This window comes from Dermochelys coriacea, chromosome 12 (assembly GCF_009764565.3).
Source record: "Dermochelys coriacea isolate rDerCor1 chromosome 12, rDerCor1.pri.v4, whole genome shotgun sequence".
Taxonomy (NCBI): Eukaryota; Metazoa; Chordata; order Testudines; family Dermochelyidae; genus Dermochelys; species Dermochelys coriacea.
This window is the reverse complement of record NC_050079.1, coordinates 10109706-10131279: the sequence shown is the minus strand read 5'-3', so window position 1 is coordinate 10131279 and position 21574 is coordinate 10109706. Positions and strand designations below refer to the sequence as shown.

The following is a 21574-nucleotide window of genomic DNA, read 5'->3' as shown; positions in this document are numbered from 1 at the left end:
GATATAGATCAAATGTTGCTTGAATGTGACCAAAATCCAGGACCATTCGCTGCCATGCTTTGTGCTACAGTGATTCTGGAATAATTTCAGAGTACCTCCAGGAGAGTTTCATGGAAATGTCCCTGGAGGATTCCCGCTCCATCCCCAGACATGCAAACAGACTTTTCCAGTAGCTGTACTGGCCGCGAATGCATCCCAATTCTTCAGGGCAAATCTAACATTAAACACTATTGCTTTTAAACTCTGTACTGTAGTTACAAGTGTGTACTCACCAGAGGTGCCTTCTCCAGCTTCAGGGTCGGGGATCCCGCCTTCGGCGGGTATTGGCTCCAGGGTGATGAAAAGGTCATGCTGCTGGGGAGAACAGATTCACCGCTTGCCTGCTGCGCATTCTCCTCCTCCTCCTCATCCACAAAATCCTCCTCTCTGTTGCGTGAGACTCCCCCCCTTGCAGGTGTCCACGGACAGTGGTGGGGTAGTGGTAGGGTCCCCTCCTAGAATGGCATGCAGCTGATCATAGAAGCAGCATGTATGGGGCTCTGATCCGGAGCGACCGTTTGCCTCCTTTGTCTTTTGGTAGGCTTGCCTCAGCTCCTTAACTTTCACGCGGCACTGCTGTGTATCCCTGTTATAGCCTCTCTCCACCATGCCCTGTGAGATTTTGGCAAATATATTTGCATTTCTTCTTTTTGATTGGAGTTCTGCCTGCACAGAGGCTTCTCCCCATACAGCAATCCGATCCAGTGTCTCCCTTTCGATCCATGCTGGAGCTCGTTTGCGATTCTGGGGGGACTGCATGGTCACCTGTGCTGCCGAGTTCGCCACGCTGACCAAACTTGATTTCCTAAGTTCCAGGTTTTCCTGTGTACCTGGCTAGTGCATCGGAGTTCAAAGTGCTGTCTACAGCGGTCAAAATAGAGCACTCTGGGATAGCTCCCGGAGGCCAATATTGTCGATTTGCATCCGCACTACCACAAATTCGACCCAGCAAGGTCGATTTTAGCACTACTCCCCTCGCCGGGGAGGAGTACAGAAGTCGATTTTAAGAGCCTTTTAAGTCGACAGAACAGGGTTGGTTGTGTGGACGCATTCATTTTAAAATCAACCTAACGTGCCTAAATTCGACCTAACCCCGTAGTGTAGACCAGGCCTTAGTTTTGTTCTGGGTAGCTAAGCTCAGACTGAGATTGAACAGATCATTTGAAATCACTGGAATCTATTTGCTGTGATGCAAGCCACCACAGTTCATCACAGTCAACACTGGAATTTAGTTTTCATAGGGGAAAATTTTTTAAAAAACAACCCCTATCCTTTGTAAACTGCTGACTAAACTAAATCTCACCCATCTCTGTTTAGAGCTTAGTTTGTTACATTTTAAAGTTGATTAAGCTTGTACAGTCATACAAATTTCTTAAGGTTTACTATAACAATTACCCTTCCAGCCCAATGATCAAAATATAGAGGATATATTGTATCTACGAAATTATATTACGGAGAATAGGTGAATTACTGAATAAAACTTAGGGTACTTTAAAAAAAAATCCCCACAGAAATGAGCATCAAATCCTCCAAATTCAAGATATTTTTTTTTCAATTTTGTACTTCTGTTTACAGAAGAATTGTAGGAATTGATGCAATTTTAGTAGGGCTAGGAAACAATGAGTGATAAAACTTGGTTAGAGTGTAGTACAAATATTAGCATGGCTAAATTGCAACATTATCTATTTGCAAACAGATAAAGCTACTTCACATTGAAGACAGATTAATTAGTGTCTCAATACAACATTTTTTAAACACATTTCAAGTTATTAAAAACTATAGCATAAAAAACGAAACATGCTAAGTATTAATGATTCCTATTATTATTCTTTAAATACCTCAAGGAGCATACACCTAGTCAGAATCTTTGCAAAATGTGCCAGTGGCTTGGATTAGGTGCTGGTTTTAAATATGATTGCTATTAAGTTAAAAGAAACCAATACACAGTATGCACATTAACAATATTTGTGTTTAAGAGTAGATTTAAGTATTTAGGATAAATTATTCAATTGGTCTCCCCTTCTAGATTTAGGGGGAAATATACATGGCACAGGAAGGAACATGAGTAACCAGGGACTTTACCTACAATGTTACAAGTAGCAAATCTATCTCTAAAATACGAAGATTTGACAATATAGCAGTATGATATACATTTGACTTACCACCGCCACAGCATCACTAGAAAGAACAGCATTAATATCCAGCACTGTATAGTAAGCTATGTTGGTCAAAATATAGATAACCGTCACAATGGGCATAGAAATTGCAATAGCCAGTGGCAGATTCCTGATGAGACAAAAACAGCAAATAGGCTTGGGAAAACTCTAGGGTTTTAAAAAAATATATATAATTTCAACAGATATCAGTATTTATTTTGAAGCATTTTTAAACTGTTTATTTACTTGTCTATAGCTGTGCAAAATTACGGGTTAAAGTTTTTCCCTCTTTTTAAATAATTTAAATTTTCACAGTTGCAGAAAATTATGGGGCAAGTCAGACAATTACACTAAAAACACTAAATACAGATTCAAAAAGTTAACGCTTTATAACCGTTAAAACGGTCAAAGTAATATCCTTAAATGAAACTCTAATAAAGGTCTAAGTAGCATTTTTCTTACTTTTCCTATCAGTGTCAGATATCAATGGAAATATCTAAGTTATTTAGAGCTAGACTGAGCAGAAACATTTATCAAATGTAATCAAACTGAATGCAAGCTCTTCCTCTTTCAAAAACCTCCTGTTGAAGAAAACAAAATTTTGAAAAAATTGTCACTCATTCAGGGTGGCAAAGCCAACAAACTGGATCAATACTTAGAGAGTGACCAACTCCAAGTCAGCCTTTTGCATTTGTTGGATTTAATATTTTAAAGCGTCATATACCTTTTAAAAATGAATTTGGCATAGAGTAAGGATTTTTTCATTACTGACTTTATGGCACTAAAATGGGGTTTAACACCATTACAATGTCATCACTATCACAAAGTCAAATTACTGTGGCAAAATGTCAGTGCAATACAAAGTAATTAAAAACTCTTTGAAAGATAAACTAAGAGACCATGATTCTTGGGACTGTTCTCCTAGATGGTGACTAATGCAACGCTCATGGTTCAAAGATCTGAGCATTGTACTAGCTAGTGGCTAAGATCGATCCAGAGAGCAGTTACTTTCCTTTTGTTCTTGTTTCACATCATTAAACTTTAGCTTAAACTGGTATTTGAAGTAAGTGCCAGCTCCGCAGAGAACAAAGGAGAGAAATTGGGGACTATATTATAATTACCTTTTTCTCAGCAATAGCAATAACTTTCATTGCACCAAAGATTAACCAATAAAATTATATCCCACCACACTCTTGGAGAACAAGCAACACAAGGATTATTCCTGAAATATATATTGCTAATAGACATATTTAGTAACAATCTAATACCCCAGTGTGATGGGGTGGCTGCCCCACACAGGCAGAAGGGTTAAAGCAGCCTTGGGGAGGCTGCACAGAACCCAGCCAATTAGAAGAGGTCTTCTTGAGCCAGCCAGCAGGGAGAAGGCTTAGTGGAGCAGCCCATTAGGGTCAGGCTGACCCATATAAGAAGGGCTGCTGAGCAGAACAGAGGCAGTCTCTCCCGGAAGGGCAAGGGAGGAGGACTGGCTACCCTATAGGAGGGTTGAGAGCAGGGTGACCAGATGTCCCGATTTTATAGGGACAGTCCCGATTTGGGGGTCTTTTTCCTTATATAGGCTCCTATTATCCCCAACCCTGTCCCGATTTTTCACACTTTCTGTCTGGTCACCCTAGTTGAGAGAGAGAGAGCACCACAGACAGAGCAGTGCTGCCCAGGGTCAAGGGAGCAAGAAGGAGCTCCAACTGGATGGCTGCCAGACTGAGGCCCTGATACAAGGGCAGAGAAGGTGCTAGGGCTGTGGGGAAGTGGCCCAGAGAAACAGATGGTGGAGTAGGAGGAGGGGCAGTACATGGCTGCCAGCTATAGGGTCCCTGGGCCAGGATGCAGAGTAATGTGTGGGTCCGGGTCCTCCTCCACTTGCCACCAAGGGGAGTGGCCAGTGCATGCACTGCAGTTTGCCACTGTGATAAGTGGACTGGACTGAGCACTGTCAGGTCCCCCAGAGTGGGGGAAAGAACCGAGTGGAGCAAAATCCAGGGAGTAACATGGGTCCTAGAGGTGGAGGTGAGAATGACGACAGGCAAGACACTACTAGATGAGGGCGTGATGGTGAAACAAGAGCTAATTCCCAGGACAGCCAGCAGGAGGCGCCGTGGTGGCAAGAAGATGGAAGAATCAGGGTATTTTCAAAATTTTTCAAAACTAGAAAAAACTTTCAAGTCCAAACCTCAATGTCTGATACAATTTTAAGCCTGAGTTCTTTGACAAAAGAATGTAAATTATTCTATGTGGCTTCCCTGCAAGTATCCTAAATATTAATCAAAGGTTGCATACTATCTCTCACATGACTGCCATCCTACACCTTGACCTGAAATTCACAAAGGCATGGCTAAAAGGGAATGCTAGAATAGGAAAAATTATCTGCTTACCTGAAAATTTCCATTGTGCAAGTAATAAGGTCCACAGATCCATTACCATGGTTACTTCAACCTGCGTGCAGCTTTTGGGCAGGATCAGACCTGTCATTCCCTAGCATCAGATGAATGCACCACCTCTTGAAATTCCCTCCAGTTGAGAAATTCCACAGCCAAGATAATTCAAAGCTACTTTTTTAATTAGAGATTGTGTTAAATATACTTTGAGGAAATACAAACATTTCTCCTATAGCAGGGCATGGTATATTCTACCTAAATCACAACAAACCCAAATACTGGGCTGTCAGTTTCCATCTGTATTGTGGATGATCCATTTGTCTCCAGAGTGAGCTGAATCTGTGGATCTTATTACACAGAAAGATAATTTTCAGCTAAGCACAGATACATTTTTCTATTCTTCTTCATGTTAAGGTCTACAGATTAGGGTTGGTGATTAATCACAGTTAACTCACACGATTAACTAAAAAAATCAATTAAAAAAGTTAATCGCAATTAATCGCAGTTTTAATTGCGCTAACAAACAATAGAATAACAGTTGAAATGTATTATATTTTGGATGTTTTTCTTTTTTCATATATATTGATTTCAATTACAACACAGAATACAATGTGCATATTTTTGATTACAAATATTTGCACTGTAAAAATGATAAACAAAAGAAATAGTATTTTTCAATTCACCTCATAAAGTTGTCATAAATATAAAGGGAAGGGTAACCACCTTTCTGTATACAGTGCTATAAAATCCCGCCTGGCCAGAGGCAAAATCCTTTCACCTGTAAAGGGTTAAGAAGCTAAGGTAACTTCGCTTGCATCTGACCCAAAATGACCAATGAGGGGACAAGATACTTTCAAATCTGGATGGTTAAGAGAAACAAAGGGTCTGTGTCTGTGATGCTTTTGCCAGGAAAAGATCAGGAATGCAGCCTTACAACTCCTGTTAAGTTAGCAACTAATCTAGCTAGAAATGCGTTAGATTTCCTTTTGTTTAATGGCTGATAAAATAAGCTGTGCTGGATGAAATGTATATTCCCGTTTTTGTGTCTTTTTGTAATTTAAGGTTTTTCCTAGAGGGATTTTCTCTGTTTTGAATCTGATTACCCTGTAAGATATTTACCATCCTGATTTTACAGAGGTGATTCTTTTACCTTTTCTTTAATTAAAAGTCTTCTTTTAAGAACATGATTGATTTTTCATTGTTCTTAAGATCCTAGGATTTGGGTCTGTGTTCACTTGTACAAACTGGTGATGATTCTTATCAAGCCTTCCCCAGGAAAGGGGGTGTAGGGCTAGGCGGGATATTTTGGGGGAAGACATCTGCAAGTGGGCTCTTTCCCTTGTGACACTGCATGGCCAGAGGGCAGTAGGAGAGTGTTAGAAGGGAGCCTTATTCCCTGTAGAGGGAAGAAAGTTTGCTATAGATTAATTCATAGATACTAAGGTCAGAAAAGGGACCATTCTGATCATCTAGTCCGACCTCCTGCACAACGCAGGCCACAGAATCTCACCAACCCACTCCTGCGAAAAACCTCTCACCTATGTCTAAGCTATTGAAATCCTCAAATCATGGTTTGAAGACTTCAAGGAGCAGAGAATCCTCAAGCAAGTGACCCGTGCCCCATGCTACAGAGGAAGGCGAAAAGCCTCCAGGGCCTTTTCCAATCTGCCCTGAAGGAAAATTCCTTCCCGACCCCAAATCTGGGGATCAGCTAAACCCTGAGCATATGGGCAAGATTTACCAGCCAGATACTACAGAAAATTCTTTCCGTGGTAACTCAGATCCCTCCCCATCTAACATCTCATCACAGGCCATTAGGCCTATTTACCATGAATATTTAAAGATCAATTAATTACCAAAATCATGTTATCCCATCATACCATCTCCTCCATAAACTTATCAAGTTTAATCTTAAAGCCGGACAGATCTTTTGCCCTCACTGCTTCCCTTGGAAGGCTTTTCCAAAACTTCACTCTGATGGTTAGAAACCTTCATCTAATTTCAAGTCTAAACTTCCCCATGATCAGTTTATATCCATTTGTTCTTGTGTCCACATTGGTACTGAGCTTAAATAATTCCTCTCCCTCTCCGGTATTTATCCCTCTGATATATTTATAGAGAGCAATCACACCTCCCCTCAACCTGAAGCCAATTAAAGCACCTGAAGCCAGTCACCTGATAAAAGCCCCCTGCTTCAATCAGACAAGGGAAGGAGTTGAAGCAGAGTGGATTGGTGTTGGAGCAGAGAGCAGTTTGGAGGGAAGCAGAGGAGAGTTTGGAGAAGTGCTGCGGTGGGCTAAGAAGACCAAGACCCTTGGTAAAAGGGACACCTGGTTTGTGCAGAGGGAGAGCACGAAGCCTCACAAGCTGAAAGGCAGGAGAGGGAAGTAGCCCAGGGGCATGAACAGCTAGTTCAAGCAGTTTACCACTATCTCTAGGGCCCCTGGGCTAGGACCCGGAGTAGAGGGCGGGCCTGGGTTCTTCCCTCTCCACTCCCACCCTCTAGCACACTAGAGGGGCAGTTAATACCCCAGTTCAGGGGCGAGAAACGGTGACCTGAACCCTTCCCAAGAAGAGAAAGTGCGAGACCCATCAAAGTAGTGCCGGCAATTTGTCATACGTGGTGTCAGCAATGTGATCTACGCACTAGGGACTTAAACCAGGGTTAGCCAAAACCCTCCAGTTCCCAAGATGGACAATGTGGTCAAGGCCCCAATACAAGCCACTGAAGCCCATCAGGAGGCTACCTGGATCCAAGCAACCGCCCAACGGGAGGCAACTCGGATGCAGCAGGAGACTAATTGTCTGATGATGAGTCAGGCTGCCCAGGACTGAGCCCTGCTGCAAGAGCTGATGAACCAAATTAAGGCCCTTATGGAGCTGAACCACAACTGTGACGAGACCTGGACCAAATGGGCCAGCCATTGCCTACCGAAAATGACACGAGAGAATGATGTAGAGGCATACCTCCTGCCTTTTGAAAGAGCAGCCCTGCGGAAGGCCTGGCCCCCAGATCAGTGGTCTGGTATCCTTGCCCCATTCCTGTGTGGGGAGGCCCAGAAGGTCTACTATAATATGGCTGCGGAGACTGCAGCAGATTACCCCAAGCTGAAGGCAGAGATCCTGGCCAGATCTGGAGTCACAAAGGAGTTGCAAACCCAGAGTTTCCATGAGTGGCAGTATACGGAGGACAAGACACCCCGATCGCAACTGTTTTGACCTGATCCACCCGGAAATGGCTGCGCCCCGAGGCCCTCAGCTCTGAGAAGATGATGGAGCTCCTGGTACTGGACCGGTATATGAGGGGGCTATAACCAGGCCTCCAGAATGACCCCTCCACCTATGATGAGTTGGTCTCCCTCGTGGAAAGAAAGCTGGCAGCCCCGAACTGTTCCACACCCCAGGGGGTGAGACATGGCAAACCAGGAAAGCAGTCCCAAACCCAAGGCCCGGGACTGTCAAGAACTCCAAGAGAGCCATAACTGGGAGGAAAGATACCGAGGAATGGCCCGAGGGCAAGAAGGGACCTGGGGGTTTGGGAAGAGAGGGCTGGGAGGGCTGGCCAGAGCCCCAGGCAGAGGGTGGCAACCGGAATACAGGGGCGGTGTTACGAGTATGGGGAATTGGGGCATATAGCAGCCCAATGCCCCAACAGGGAAGAGCCTATGCAATGTAATCTGGGGGGTTCATGGGGAGCAATGTGGCCTAATTGGCCCGGTAGGGGTCGCGATGACCTCGCATGGGTATACAAGATCAGTAAAAATGAATGGAATCGAAATCATAGCATTAGTAGATTTCGGAAGTGCTGTCAGGCTGGTCTTGGGGAAGTTGGTGGGGCAAGACCAACTAACCTGGGCCAAAAACACAGGGGTATCGTGCATTCATGGCACTGTAAATTTCTTCCCCACAATCCCAGTATGGATTGAGATCCAGGGGAATACTACCAGGGTGACTGCAGGGGTGGTCCCCAGGCTCCCCTACTCTGTCTTAATTGGTAGGGACTTCCCTGGGTTTGAAAGCTTACTCCCCCCAATAGAGCCAGGGGAGGGTAGCAACCCCCGGGCTGAGACGGAGGGACCTACAGATAGCCTCACCCCAATGTTTGTCGAATTTGCCCCAGAGTTATTCTCATCCCCTGGAAAACCCCAAAAGTCTAGGTGGGAAAGGAAGGCAGATAAAAGATTAGGGACCAGGATTCTAGCAGAGAACCAGAAAACCTCCCTTGTTGGTAGGCGAACTCGTTCGGGAGGCCAGGAGATAATTCAGGCCAGTGAGGACTTGGAGGTGGTTCCTAGCCCAAATAAGGGCAACCCAGGGGGCGGAGTAGAAACAGGCCCCCTGGAATTAGGTCAGATTGGTACCGCACGTGAGAATTTGGGCAAGACCAAGCCAATGACCCACTGTATGTGAATGTGAGGGAGGAGGTAGTCTAAATAAATGGCATGCCTGTGGAAGAAAAGACCAAAGGCCCAAGGCCATATGTGCTCAAACGCAATCTGTTGTACAGGATAGCGCAAATACGAGGGAAGTAGTAGAGCAACTCTTAGTCCCACAGAAACACACAAGGGCAGTATTAGAGTTAGCTCACAGTCATTTATTTGGGGGACATCTAGGAGTAGACAAGACACTGGATAGAGTCCCAAGAAGGTTTTATTGGCCAGGAATACATGCAGAGGTCCAGTGCTATTGTGCCTCCTACCCTGAATGCCAGTTGCATAGCCCCCGACCTCACTTGCGGGCCCCATTAGTACCTTTGCCTATTATTAAAGTCCCTTTCGAGAGGATAGCAATGGACATACTGGGCCCACTGGAAAGATCGGCACAGGGCCACCGAAACCTACTAGTCATCCTTGACTACGCCACGCGGTATCCAGAAGCCATTCCTTTAAGAAACCCCACATCCAAGGCAATAGCAAAAGAACTACTCGAGGTTTTTGCCAGACTGGGCATCCCTAAGGAGATCCTGACAGACCAAGGAACCCCTTTCATGTCAAAATTAAAGAAAGATTTATGTACCCTACGCCGCATCCAGGCCATACAGACCTCAGCCTACGATCCACAAACAGATGGACTGGTCGAGCAGTTTAACCGTACCCTTAAAAAGTATGATCTGGAAGGTGGTAACACAGGACGGAAAAAGACTGGGATACCCTTCTACCGTATCTAATGTTTGCTATATGGGAAGTCCCCCAGGCGTCCACTGGTTTCTCTCCCTTTGAACTATTTATGGATGTCATCCACGCGGAATATTGGATATTGCCAAGGAAGATTGGGAACAACCACCCAACCCAGGAAAGAATGTCATTGAGCACGTGATACAGATGAGAGAGTGAATAACTCGAGTAAGCCCTATTGTATGAGAACGTTTGGAAAAAAGTACAAGAGGCCCAGTGGACATATTACAACCGTTGGGCAAAAGTACGGAGATTTCAGCCAGGGGAACTGTGTAATGGAGCTAGTACTGACAGCAGAAAGCAAACTCCTAGCCAGCTGGCATGGACCATATGAAATAGTGGAAGCCACTGGGGAGGTGGACTACAAGGTCAGACAACCAGACCACCGAAGGCCAGAGCAAATCTACCACATCAACTTACTGAAGCCCTGGCGTGACCAAGACACGTGCCTGGTCATTCGGGTAGCTCCACCCCAGACAGACGATCCACAGGAGCAGGTGAAGATATCTTCCGAGTTAACTCCAGAACAACGAAGAGGTCATGGATATGATCCAACGGAACCAGGACGTGTTCTGTACACAGCCGGGCCATACAACACTGGTCCAACATCATATTGTCACCAGTCCTGGAGTAAAGGTGACGATAAGACCATACCGAGTACCGGAAGCTAAAAGGGAAGAAATAAGGACAGAAGTGAAGATGATGCTGGAACTCGGGGTTACTGAAGAATCCCACAGCCAATGGTCCAGCCCTAGCGTCCTAGGCCTCAAGCCTGATGGCACCCTGAGGTTTTGCAACGACTTCCGGAAGTTGAATGAAGTATCCCAATTCGATGCCTATCCGATACCACGCATTGACGAGCTAGTTGATCAGTTAGGCAAGGCCCGATACCTAACCACTCTAGACCTGACCAAAGGATATTGGCAACTTCCCCTGACTGAGAATGCCAAGGAAAAGACTGCCTTCTCTACACCCGATGGCCTGTTCCAATACAGTGTCCTCCATTTCGGACTCCATGGGGCCCCTGCAACATTCCAACGACTTATGGACAAATTGCTGCGACCCCATGCCAAGTATGCTGCCTCTATCTAGATGACAGTCATCCATAGCCCTGACTGGGAAACGTACCTCGGAAAAGTAGAAACTGTGCTAGATGCCCTGCGGAAGGCCGGCCTCACTGACAACCCTCTCAAATGCGTGATAGGACTAGCTGAGGCCAGATACCTCGGGTATGTAGTAGGTAGAGGTTTGGTGAAATGCCAATGGAACAAAGTGGAGGAAATACAAGGTTGGCCTCGACCAGTTTGCAAAAAGCAGGTCAGAGTATTTCTAGGGATAGTAGGATACTACCGGAGATTCATCCCTCATTTCGCCACAAGAGCAGGGCCATTGACAGATTTGATAAAGGCTCTAGGACCCAAGATGGTAAAGTGGACTGATGTGGCAGAAGGAGCATTTGCAGATTTAAGAACAGCCCTTTGCTGCCATCCAGTATTCATAGCCCCAGACTTCGAGAAGGAATTCATCCTACAAACAGATGCCTCGGAGGTAGGGCTAGGAGCCGTCCTTTCGCAGATGGTAGGGGAGGAGGAATACCCAGTGTTGTAGTCAGCCAGAAACTCCTCCCCAGGGAACAAAAGTATGCCATCGTTGAAAAGGAATTTCTGGCGGTAAAATGGACTATGGACACTCTCCGCTAGTACCTATTGGGCGGTGGTTTACCCTCATGAAAGACCACGCCCCACTCCAGTGGATGCACAGAAACAAGAAGAATGCAAGAGTGACTAGGTGGTTCCGATCCCTGCAGCCCTTCCATTTCTGGGTACAGCATAGGGCCGGAAGCCAACACAGCAACGCTGATGGCCTATCACAACAGCACTGCCTCTCATCCCAAGTAGCCCAACCCCATGGTGTTGAGCGGGGGTGGGGGTGGGGGGGAATGTGTGAGACAGCATGGCCAGAGGGCAGCAGGAGTGTTAGAAGGGAGACTTATTCCCTGTAGAGGGAAGAAAGTATGCTATAGATTAATTAAAGCACCGGAAGTCAATTAAAGCACCGGAAGCCAGTCACCTGATAAACCCCCCCCCCCGCTTCAGTCAGACAAGGGAAGGAGTTGAAGCAGAGTGGATTGGTATTGGAGCAGAGAGCAGTTTGGAGGGAAGAGGAGAGTTTGGAGAAGTGCTGCGGTGGGCTAAGAAGACCAAGACCCTTGGTAAAGGGACACCTGGTTTGTGCAGATGGAGGGCACGAAGCCCCACAAGCTAAAGGGCAGGAGAGGGAAGTAACTCAGGGGAATGAACCACTAGTTCAAGCAATTTCCTGCTATCCCTAGGGCCCCTGGGCTGGGACCCGGAGTAAAGGGCGGGCCTGGGTCCCTCCCTCTCCACTCCTCTCTGACACTAGTGGGGCAGTTAATACCGCAGTTCAGAGTTGAGAAACAGTGCCCTGAACCCTCCCCAAGAAGAGACAGCACAAGACCCATCAAAGCAGTGCCAGTAATTTGCCACACCTTGTTCTTTGTTTAAAAAAAAAAAAAAAACACTTGGTGGCAGCAGCATAAGGTTCAAGAACAAGGCAAAGTTTGTATCTTGGGGAAGTTTTTAACCTAAGCTCATAAAAATAAGCTTAGGGGTCTTTCATGCAGGTCCCCACATCTGTACCCTAGAGTTCAGAGTGGGGAAGGAACCTTGACACAAGTACTGTAGTGCAATCTTTGTCGTGAAAATGCAATTTACAAATGTAGATTTTTGTTATTGTTACATAACTGCACTCAAAAATAAAACAATGTAAAACTTCAGAGCCTACAAGTCCTCTCAGCCCTACTTCTTGTTCAGCCAACGGCTAAGACAAACAAGTTTGTTTACATTTACAGGAGATAATGCTGCCCTCTTATTTACAAGGATCACCAGAAAGTGAGAACAAGCATTTGCATGGCACTTTTGTAGCCGGCATTGCAAGGTATTTATGTGCCAGATATGCTAAACATTGATATGCCCCTTCATGCTTCGGCCACCATTTCAGAGGACATGATTCCATGTTGATGATGCTAGTTAAAAAAAATGCATTAATTAAACTTGTGATTGAACTCCTTGGGGGAGAATTGTATGTCCCCTGTTTTGTTTTACCGCATTCTATCATATATTTCATGTTATCGCAGTCTTGGATTATGACCCACCACAAGTTGTTCATTTTAAGAACACTTTCACTGCAGATTTCATAAAACGCAAAGAAGATACCAATGTGAGATTTCTAAGATTAACAGTCCCAGTCTTTAATCTCTTCTCATACAGAAGCTGTTCCATATCTGGCAATCAATGGAAAAGGTGGCCAGACAGGGACCCTGATAAGCTTTACAAGATTTCATCCCTGCCTCATGATCCAAGTCCGACACAGAGGCTGCAGGTCACTTTATTTACAGTTTCCAAATGCAGAGAAGTTGATCACCACCCCACCAAACTGCCTTACTATGAATGAGATATTTCTTTGTGTAGGAGCACTCTGCTAATCCAACTTTGCCAAATGTGGTTTGATGTTAATCTTCCCTCCGGTGGGTAGTATACACAGACAGAAGACTTTGCTCCACCCAGGATGGGAGAATCTGTCTCTGGAGTAGGGTTGATCATGTTCTTCTGAGTTAACAAAGATGCTATCAGAGATGTTGATTGTCATGACTTACAGAGGTCTGTTACCAATGGAAGGAGCAGTGCTCTGAGACATCAGCGAATTATTATGTTTCAGCTGATGGATGCTTTGCTCTCTTTCTAGTACCCATTCTCTGAACTAAACCAGTGAATGGTACAAAAACCACCCCAAAACCAATAACCTAAATTCTCTGCATTCACCAATTGTGGGAGCAAAGAACATATAATCGGAAGTAGATCTCTTCCAATGAATGAAGGGCAAGATGCAGAAGGAGTACCCAGAATTAGTGGATAGGTATCATATCAACTCTGGATCACTGAGGCATGCTTGCACTTGAAATCAGAATGCCCAATAGGCTTAAATAAGAAATAGATTTTTGATGTGTGACACCACTTGTTTTCCATTATGGCAATCATCTATGACAAGTCTTGAGATGAGACCTTTTACCTAATAATATGCTCTTTATCATCCGTCGGAGCTTATAACTGATTTCCTTAGTGTCATGCATTTCTTGAATCCAAGATACTCCAGAAACTGTATCACTCTGTTTGTTTCAGCTTCCTCTCTCTACAGAGCCCCAATCAGAAAAACAGTCTGGAAAGAAAAGCAAAATTTCTTTTTCCCTAAAGCCTACATTGCTATCCTGGAGAGACCCTAAGAACACATGCAAGATCAAATGATAATGACTGAAGTTGGGAAAAGAAAAAAGGCTGCCATCCATCTGCAAAACAAAAGACCTAAAATGGGACTGTCCTCAAAGAGGTGGGTCTTATTTGTCTCTCCACCCCCACACGGAGCCCTTCTGGGTGTCTCAAGGGAGGTACTGATCTGGGGGTCAATAATGGGCTCTCATAAGCTCGACCCCTCTGTTGTATGGGATCCACATGGGGCAGATGGATCCGTTTCCCCTGGAGGTCTCATAGGATATGAATAGGGGTCCCTGGGGGGGATGTTATAGAGGTGGCAGTAGAGGGTGAGAGTTGGAAACAAACACCCCTTAGTGCATTCTGGCATTGGTAGAATCCATGTTGTGTCAAGTACCCTCCACCTGACCTGAGAGGTAGGAGGGATTCAGCCCTACAGTGAGAAGTATGGCTGCCAGTGTGACCTATATGGGGTCCATCTGGCATGCTGTCTTTCTGGCTTCACTGCCCCTCATGCAGCTAGGGAAAGAGAGGCTGCTTGCCACTGGAGCCTGTTCTTTTCCATTTCTATGTGCCTCCTTTCCTGCCAGGGGAGGGGGCTGAGGCAATCCAGTCTGGCCTTGGCTGTATTTTGCCCAGCAGAGTTAGCCTCTCTAATCCAATCTGGCTCCTTTCCTGCCCAGGGAAAGGTAACAGAGGTGACTTGTCCTTCACATCTTAGCCCACACAATTGCCTTCTGCCCACAGAACTGGATCAAGCTCCAAAGTGAGACAGGCCTTTCGTTTTGCCTTTTCCTCAGCTTAGCTCTGCTGCTAAAGCCTGGAGGGGCACCAGCCCCGGAAAACTCCTCAGAAGGGGAAGCAGAGCTGAGGGGACTTTCCTCAAAAATCAAATGCAGTTCTAGGACATGGCTGGGAATTATACAGACTCAGAGTGACAGATCAAACAATTCAAAATAAAGAATTTTCATCAGAAAAGCTCTGCAGCCAGGAGGTCTGGTTAAACTTGCCAAGCACCATGGAGGCTGGGTAAAAAAAATAGAGAAACTTTAGGAGGAAGGGCATTCTCCTGTTGCCAGTGACCGAGAGGTCTGGTTCTGCCCCCAAACTGTAAGCAGCCTGCAGTACTCATTGTAATGGATCTGTGGACCTTAGCATGAAGAAGAAATGCAGACACGTCACCTCATGAAACAAAAAAGCTGGAATGGCTCTTCAAAGGCATTAATCTTCAAGAAAAAAAAGCCCAGGGACCTTTTCACATGTAATTGTGGACTAGAACTTTCACAGGACAAGCATGAGACAGGATGATTATGGAAAAATTCTACCATACTCAAAGACATTTCATAAGACCAAACACCTCCTTATTCTTTTGAGCATTAGTATAATATGGGCAACTAGAATTTGAAGCTTGCTTTATGAGTGACAGGTTTCAGAGTAGCAGCCGTGTTAGTCTGTATTCGCAAAAAGAAAAGGAGTACTTGTGGCACCTTAGAGACTAACAAATTTATTAGAGCATAAGCTTTCGTGAGCTACAGCTCACTTCAATGCATCCGATGAAGTGAGCTGTAGCTCACGAAAGCTTATGCTCTAATAAATTTGTTAGTCTCTAAGGTGCCACAAGTACTCCTTTTCTTTTTATGAGTGAGAGTCACTGCCAGGAATAAAGCCTGCCGCATTAGAAACTTGAGCTTATGAACAACATATGGATATAAAGGAGGTTTCATCATCTTAATTAAACATGCCTAGCAGAAAACTTGTTTTTTAAATGAAATCCCATAGAAAAAAGTTACTTAACTGTTAACTCAGCAGAATATATTATCTTTAAGAGGAAGGTAGAAAGATATAAGCACTCAAAAGGGAGTTTTTAAAATCAATTTTCTCTGCCAGCAGATGCAGAAAGACAAGATGTCTAACGTAAACAGAGTGTTAAATCTCTCATCAGTAGGTATACAACACTCACTAGCAAAGTGGTTAAAGAGACATTGTCAACCCGAAATTTAGTCCGTTAAAAAGGATGGTTGCTAATTGTCATTTTGCAACAAAAATTCTTAAAGGAAAATGTGTCTCTCCTTTGCTGTGTGAATGCTCAAACAGGGCAAACTGACTAATAACGTATAAAGCAAGCTGGCTGGGGAAAAAAGGAAACCCCCCCCCGCATATTTTAGCTATAGCAATCTTAGCTGTTACTTGTAATAGGTAAAAACGGTCAGACAGATATGAATTTTACATTAACCATTTCTGTTTAAAGACTGAGCTACACAATTAACTGACTTGTCAGTCGCACATTTTCAGCATTCACCTGTGCATGGGGATTATGTTTTGAGACTTTGGAACTGTCTAGGCAATTGCACAGATAAAACATTGTGTGCACCATTTACACTGCAATATTATAGTTTATTTGTAAAGAACTATCCGTACGTAACTGCAAAGTAACGATTGCTAATCAACTAGTACGCCGTAGTCATCAAGACTTCCTTATTTTTAAAGTGTTTCAGCAATTAATAAACCTTATGCTTAATAATCCTGTGTTGGTGATCCAGTATAAAGTTGAGAGTTGTGTGTCCATACAGAGTAGTTTTACAATAATCAAATTCCTTGTCAGCTCAGAACACATTTCAGTGAAAAATAGTCACTACATTAGTGACTTAAGAACTGTCCAAGTTTAATTAAATAACATCCTTAAAATAAACTTGATCCTTTACCTTTCTGCATTTTTGATTTCTTCTGTTACAAAATTAAGGGTGTCCCAGCCTGAGTAAGAGAACAGGGCAGAATACAGTGCAAGAGAAATGTCTCCTAGGTCCCAAGAAGATCCCTCAAAGGAGTTCTGAAAGTGTCCTGAATGTCCTGGGGGGCGGGGGGGGGGGGGAAGAAATACATGTATACATTATGGTATGACATAGTAAGTAAAAATGTTTTTTAGTTTGATATGCAAAGGTGCAAAACAAGCTAACTAGGAATTTTCACATTCCTTCAAGATCACTCATTGACCCATCCTTCCATTCTGCCTGTTACAGCCTGAGAATAAGCAGGGCACTTAATTTTGTTTAAAAAAAAAAAAATCTACTCTATGGAGAACTCAGAAAGCATTATTATTATGCAACTAGATACCTGACCTGTTCATAGTAACAGCAGAGACAGATCTGAGGGACAGTGAAGTACAGGCTTGTAACCCAAAATACAGTTCAATCCTACTTGTAACAGCCTTGGCAGTATCCTTTTGGCTCAAGCCATTGTATACAAATGAAATGGTACAATTCTATGGGTCATACCATCTCTGAAATTCTGAACCACTTTGCTTGTGTGAGTCAAAACTAAGCCTTTTATTTTTTTGGGGGGGTGGGCAGGGATGACTGTCTTTCAAAAATGCATGCAGATTCATAAATTCAGTCATTTATCCAAATGGATAAATACCTGTATTTCATTTTGTTAAAGTTCTGATTGATTTGATGAGTTATAGTTACTATCATAGGTCCAGACTACTGTCCATTACATTGTAAACATTTAAATGCATACAAAAAGATGTGACGAGTCCATGAATTTGTGCATATTAATAGGTAGACCAATTTAGTTTAAATATCGAAAGAGTCAAATTAATAGTAATTAAGGGAACATAAAATGCAGTTAAATAATAGTTGGGACAACATTTTCCAAAGTACACTTAAGTCTTGTGTGCTATTAATACTGCTGCAACTAATATCATTTACGTCACCCTTCAACTTGGAGTGAGTTTTTTCCAACATGTGCTGACGTTGTCAGCACAGTGGCAATACAATAGCAATATAAACAGTTTATAATATTGACTACAGGAAGGTGAGTTACTATCTTGTACATTCCAATGCCCAAATATATAGCTACAGTTCTAAACACCTTGTACTTTTTACAGCAATATGTTGCTATTTGTAGGGTGGGAAAAGCAGTTTATAAGGCATTGCCAAGGTTGATCAGCCCAAATATTTGAGTCCTTTAAATGTGTCACTGCATTGCTCTCCTCCTCAGTATCTTGGATGACACTGAGGAAGATGGAGCAACAGTCAAGTTAGTAGCAGGGAAGAAGGCAGGTGCTTTGTATTGAAGTGACACACTGTGCAGTAGTGCTCATATAGACATGTTTTGTTCCATACCGGCCCAAGAATAAGGAAAGAACATGGGCTACTGTCCCTCAACAATTACTTCACTCTAACACAAAGCATAATTTGGGCAAAGGACACATTTTTCATATAATTTAAAATTGGGTTGTGTACTTTTTTGAGCCAACACAGAAAGCTTCCAAAACACACAGGAGTAAAACTCAAAAAAAAAAAAAAAAAAAAAAAAGTTTGATGGAAAACAACTTTAAACTAAAATATTATGACTAATAGAAAAAGAACCAGCAATAAACTATTTAATGCTGAACAATAAAGAGGAGAAATCAGGAACTAAGTAAACTGGGCTGATACTCCTTCTATAGATGCAGAACAGCAACCTTCAGAGGCACACATCTAAGTGTATAGCTCCTTTTAAATGGCAGACAGATATCTGTGAAGGTATACTTCTGAAGAGAAGTATTGCAATTGTACAGTTTTGTGCAATTGCACATCTTATCCAAAATCCAGATTACAAAAAGTTTAGATTGAGGTTCACTGAACCTAACATTACTACTAGACATTGGAGAGATCATATTTCTCTCTTCAAATTGTATTTTGCAAGTTCTGCATGGTTGCTGCTTGCTATTTCATTCCACTAACCAGAGAGTGTAAAATTGCTTAGGTGCGTTAGGCCAATTCAAGTATCATCTTCATTCACAATATTGGCCAAGTTGTTAATATCTGGATGGATATGCTGGACCTTACTGCTTAGAGATATCTGGTATTACATAAATATAAATTTAACATTACAGATTAATTTAAAAATACTGTTTTGCAGCTTCTATGGGTATTCCTAATGAAAACCAAACTGATTATTCCCCAGCCTTATTGCTGCACACCAACCTCTAATTAGATTTATAAGCTTACCCTGGCATAGTCTAACAATTCCTGTTATGATGATGACAATAAGGGCAATGACTTTAGCATACGTGAATACATCCTGCACCCTTGTTCCCCATTTAACATAGGCACAATTTATAAATGTTAGAAGACCTAGGAGACAAAAAACGAAGATGAAAAGGAAGTTATGCATGAGCTTTGTTAAGCACAGATTTTAAATTACTGTCCATGTCAGTGTATAGATGCTAAATTTAAACTATGCTAAAATAAGCTTAAGAGCCTGGGAAAATTAAACTAAGCAATGTTTACTGGTACTCACAACATACTGTCTGACTATTATGCATTGCTTAATTTATGACAAAAAAACCACAAGAGCGGGAAACATCAATTTAAAGACATATTAGATTCTTTTTGCCAAGGACAGGAAGAAAGACCCTACACCACATGTGAGACCTGCTGGGCCTGTTCCCATTGTCCTGGTTTTACCCCTCATTCTTGTGGCCCTGTTCTGCAACCATCATTCAAGCCAAAGGCAGCAGAGAATGTCCTTTCATTTTATATTTTAAAATGATGTTCTGGTTCACCTCCAAACTTTAGACCTATGTAAAAAATTGTAAGTTAATTATTTGGCCCTTTTCTTGGTAGCTTGAAGATAAGTTTAACATCCCAGATAATTTCATAGGTTTTATAGTCTTTAAAATACGAAATTTGGAAAGCCGAAAATGGACATTGATGATTCTCTTGAGATCAATTGCACATTTTAAGACAGTTGAAAAAGACAAGGTTAGAACAGATCTGACCAATTAGCAGTGTAAGCTCCACAGATAAGGCAACATTTGACTGATGGGAAATTTTTTAAATTAAAACTGGTGTTAGTGTGATGAAAATGGAAATAAAGGAGACACCTTGGGGAACACAAATTCACATTCGTGTATAACAGTACTTTAAGATTGGTTCTTCGAAGAGTTGAGCCCCTCTGGCTATATACAATGTATTCTTTTACTTAAATTACATAGAGATTACCATTTTATTTTCCTTCAGTATTAGCTATTCACAGAGTGCTCAATTCTAAATGATACGTAACATAAAGACACAATATTTGTACCATATTAAGTAATGTTGTGTAACCTGAGGATATTTCCCAAATACCTCAATAACAGCTCTATTTGGCAACTTTAAAATTATTTGAGAATAGTCAGTTCTGTCTCTTTGGGAACACACTCCCGCTCCCCCTCTCCCTCTAATCTCACAAGTATTCCAGCTAATTGTGGCTGTCTAAGCAGCAGTTCTGCAGAAAAGGACCTGGGGATTACAGTGAACAAGAAGCTAGATATGAGCCAGCAGCGTGCCCTTGTTGCCAAGAAGATCAACTGCATCTTGGGCTGTATTGGTAGGAGCATTGCCAGCAGATTGAAGGAAGTGATTATTCCCCTGTACTCGGCCCTGGTGACACCACAGCTGGAATACTGCATCCAGTTTTGGTCCCCCCACTACAAAAAGGATGTGGACAAATTGGAGAGAGTCCAGCGGAGGACAACAAAAATGACTAGGGGGCTGGGCACATGACCACCCTCCTAGGAACTGGGGTTATTTAGTCTACAGAAGAGAAGAGTGGGGGGGGGGGGATTTGATAGTAGACTTCAGCTACCTGAAGGGGGGTTCCAAAGAGGATGGAGCTCAGCTGGTCCCAGAGGTGGCAGATGACCAAACAAGGAGTAATGGTCTCAAGTTGCAGTGGGGGAGGTCTAGGTTGGATATTAGGAAACACTATTTCACTAGGAGGGTGGTGAAGCCCTGGAATGGGTTACCTAGAGAGGTGGTGGAATCTCCATCCTTAGAGGTTTTTAAGGCCCAGCTTGACAAAGACCTGGCTGGGATGATTTAATGGGTGTTGGTCCTGCTTTGAGCAGGGGATTGGACTAGATGACCTCCTGAGGGCTCTTCCAATCTTAATATTCTATGATTCTATAACTTTAGACTTGCTCATGTAACCAAATTTATCAGATCATTTCTCCTCTGATTGCTGTTGCTACACACTACACTCAGTTTGCATTATTGCTCTGTTGTATTCATTTTTTCCTCAAATATTTTAAAATATTGAACAGCCCTTCCCAAACCTAAATACCATCTGAATATTCAGGGATTATATAGCTGTATCTTTATTGTTTTTCTATAATTCAGAGTAATTTTTGCACTATCCGGATTATAATTAATCTATTTCAATCCTGCATTTTAGGCACTTCCCCAGATGCAGATATTGGCACTAGCAAAAAATATATATTTAGTGAAATTAAATTGTATTTTACTAAGCTTTCTTACTGAAAAAACATGGTATTATAAGGGTTGTGACAGGGCAAGGCCATATGGCTATAGAAAAGTAGTGGGAGACAGATATTAGCTCCAGGCTAAACAAATCCCTGGTACCAGGATAAGTTAAATGGCAGCTGCTCCAGAATTAAGACACCTGGGGCCAATTAAGAACTTTCCAGAAGGCAGGGAGAACACTAGGTTGATTGGGACACCTGAAGCCAATTAGGGGCTGGCTGAAACTAGTTAAAA

At 43.0% G+C, this 21574-nt stretch overlaps 1 protein-coding gene across 6 annotated transcripts in view; it reads right to left on the bottom strand.

The window, feature by feature from the left end:
- Positions 1 to 21574, bottom strand: part of SLC7A6 (solute carrier family 7 member 6) — a 66816-nt gene that overhangs the window by 18842 nt on the left and 26400 nt on the right. For all 6 annotated transcript variants that reach the window (XM_038367873.2, XM_043495054.1, XM_043495056.1 and 3 more), the window contains exons 3-5: positions 19043 to 19168; positions 16751 to 16895; positions 2202 to 2325 (exon numbers count right to left, since the gene is read on the bottom strand). In XM_038367873.2, the coding sequence (XP_038223801.1) occupies positions 2202 to 2325; positions 16751 to 16895; positions 19043 to 19168 (395 nt within the window). The remainder of the gene's footprint in view (positions 1 to 2201; positions 2326 to 16750; positions 16896 to 19042; positions 19169 to 21574) is intronic.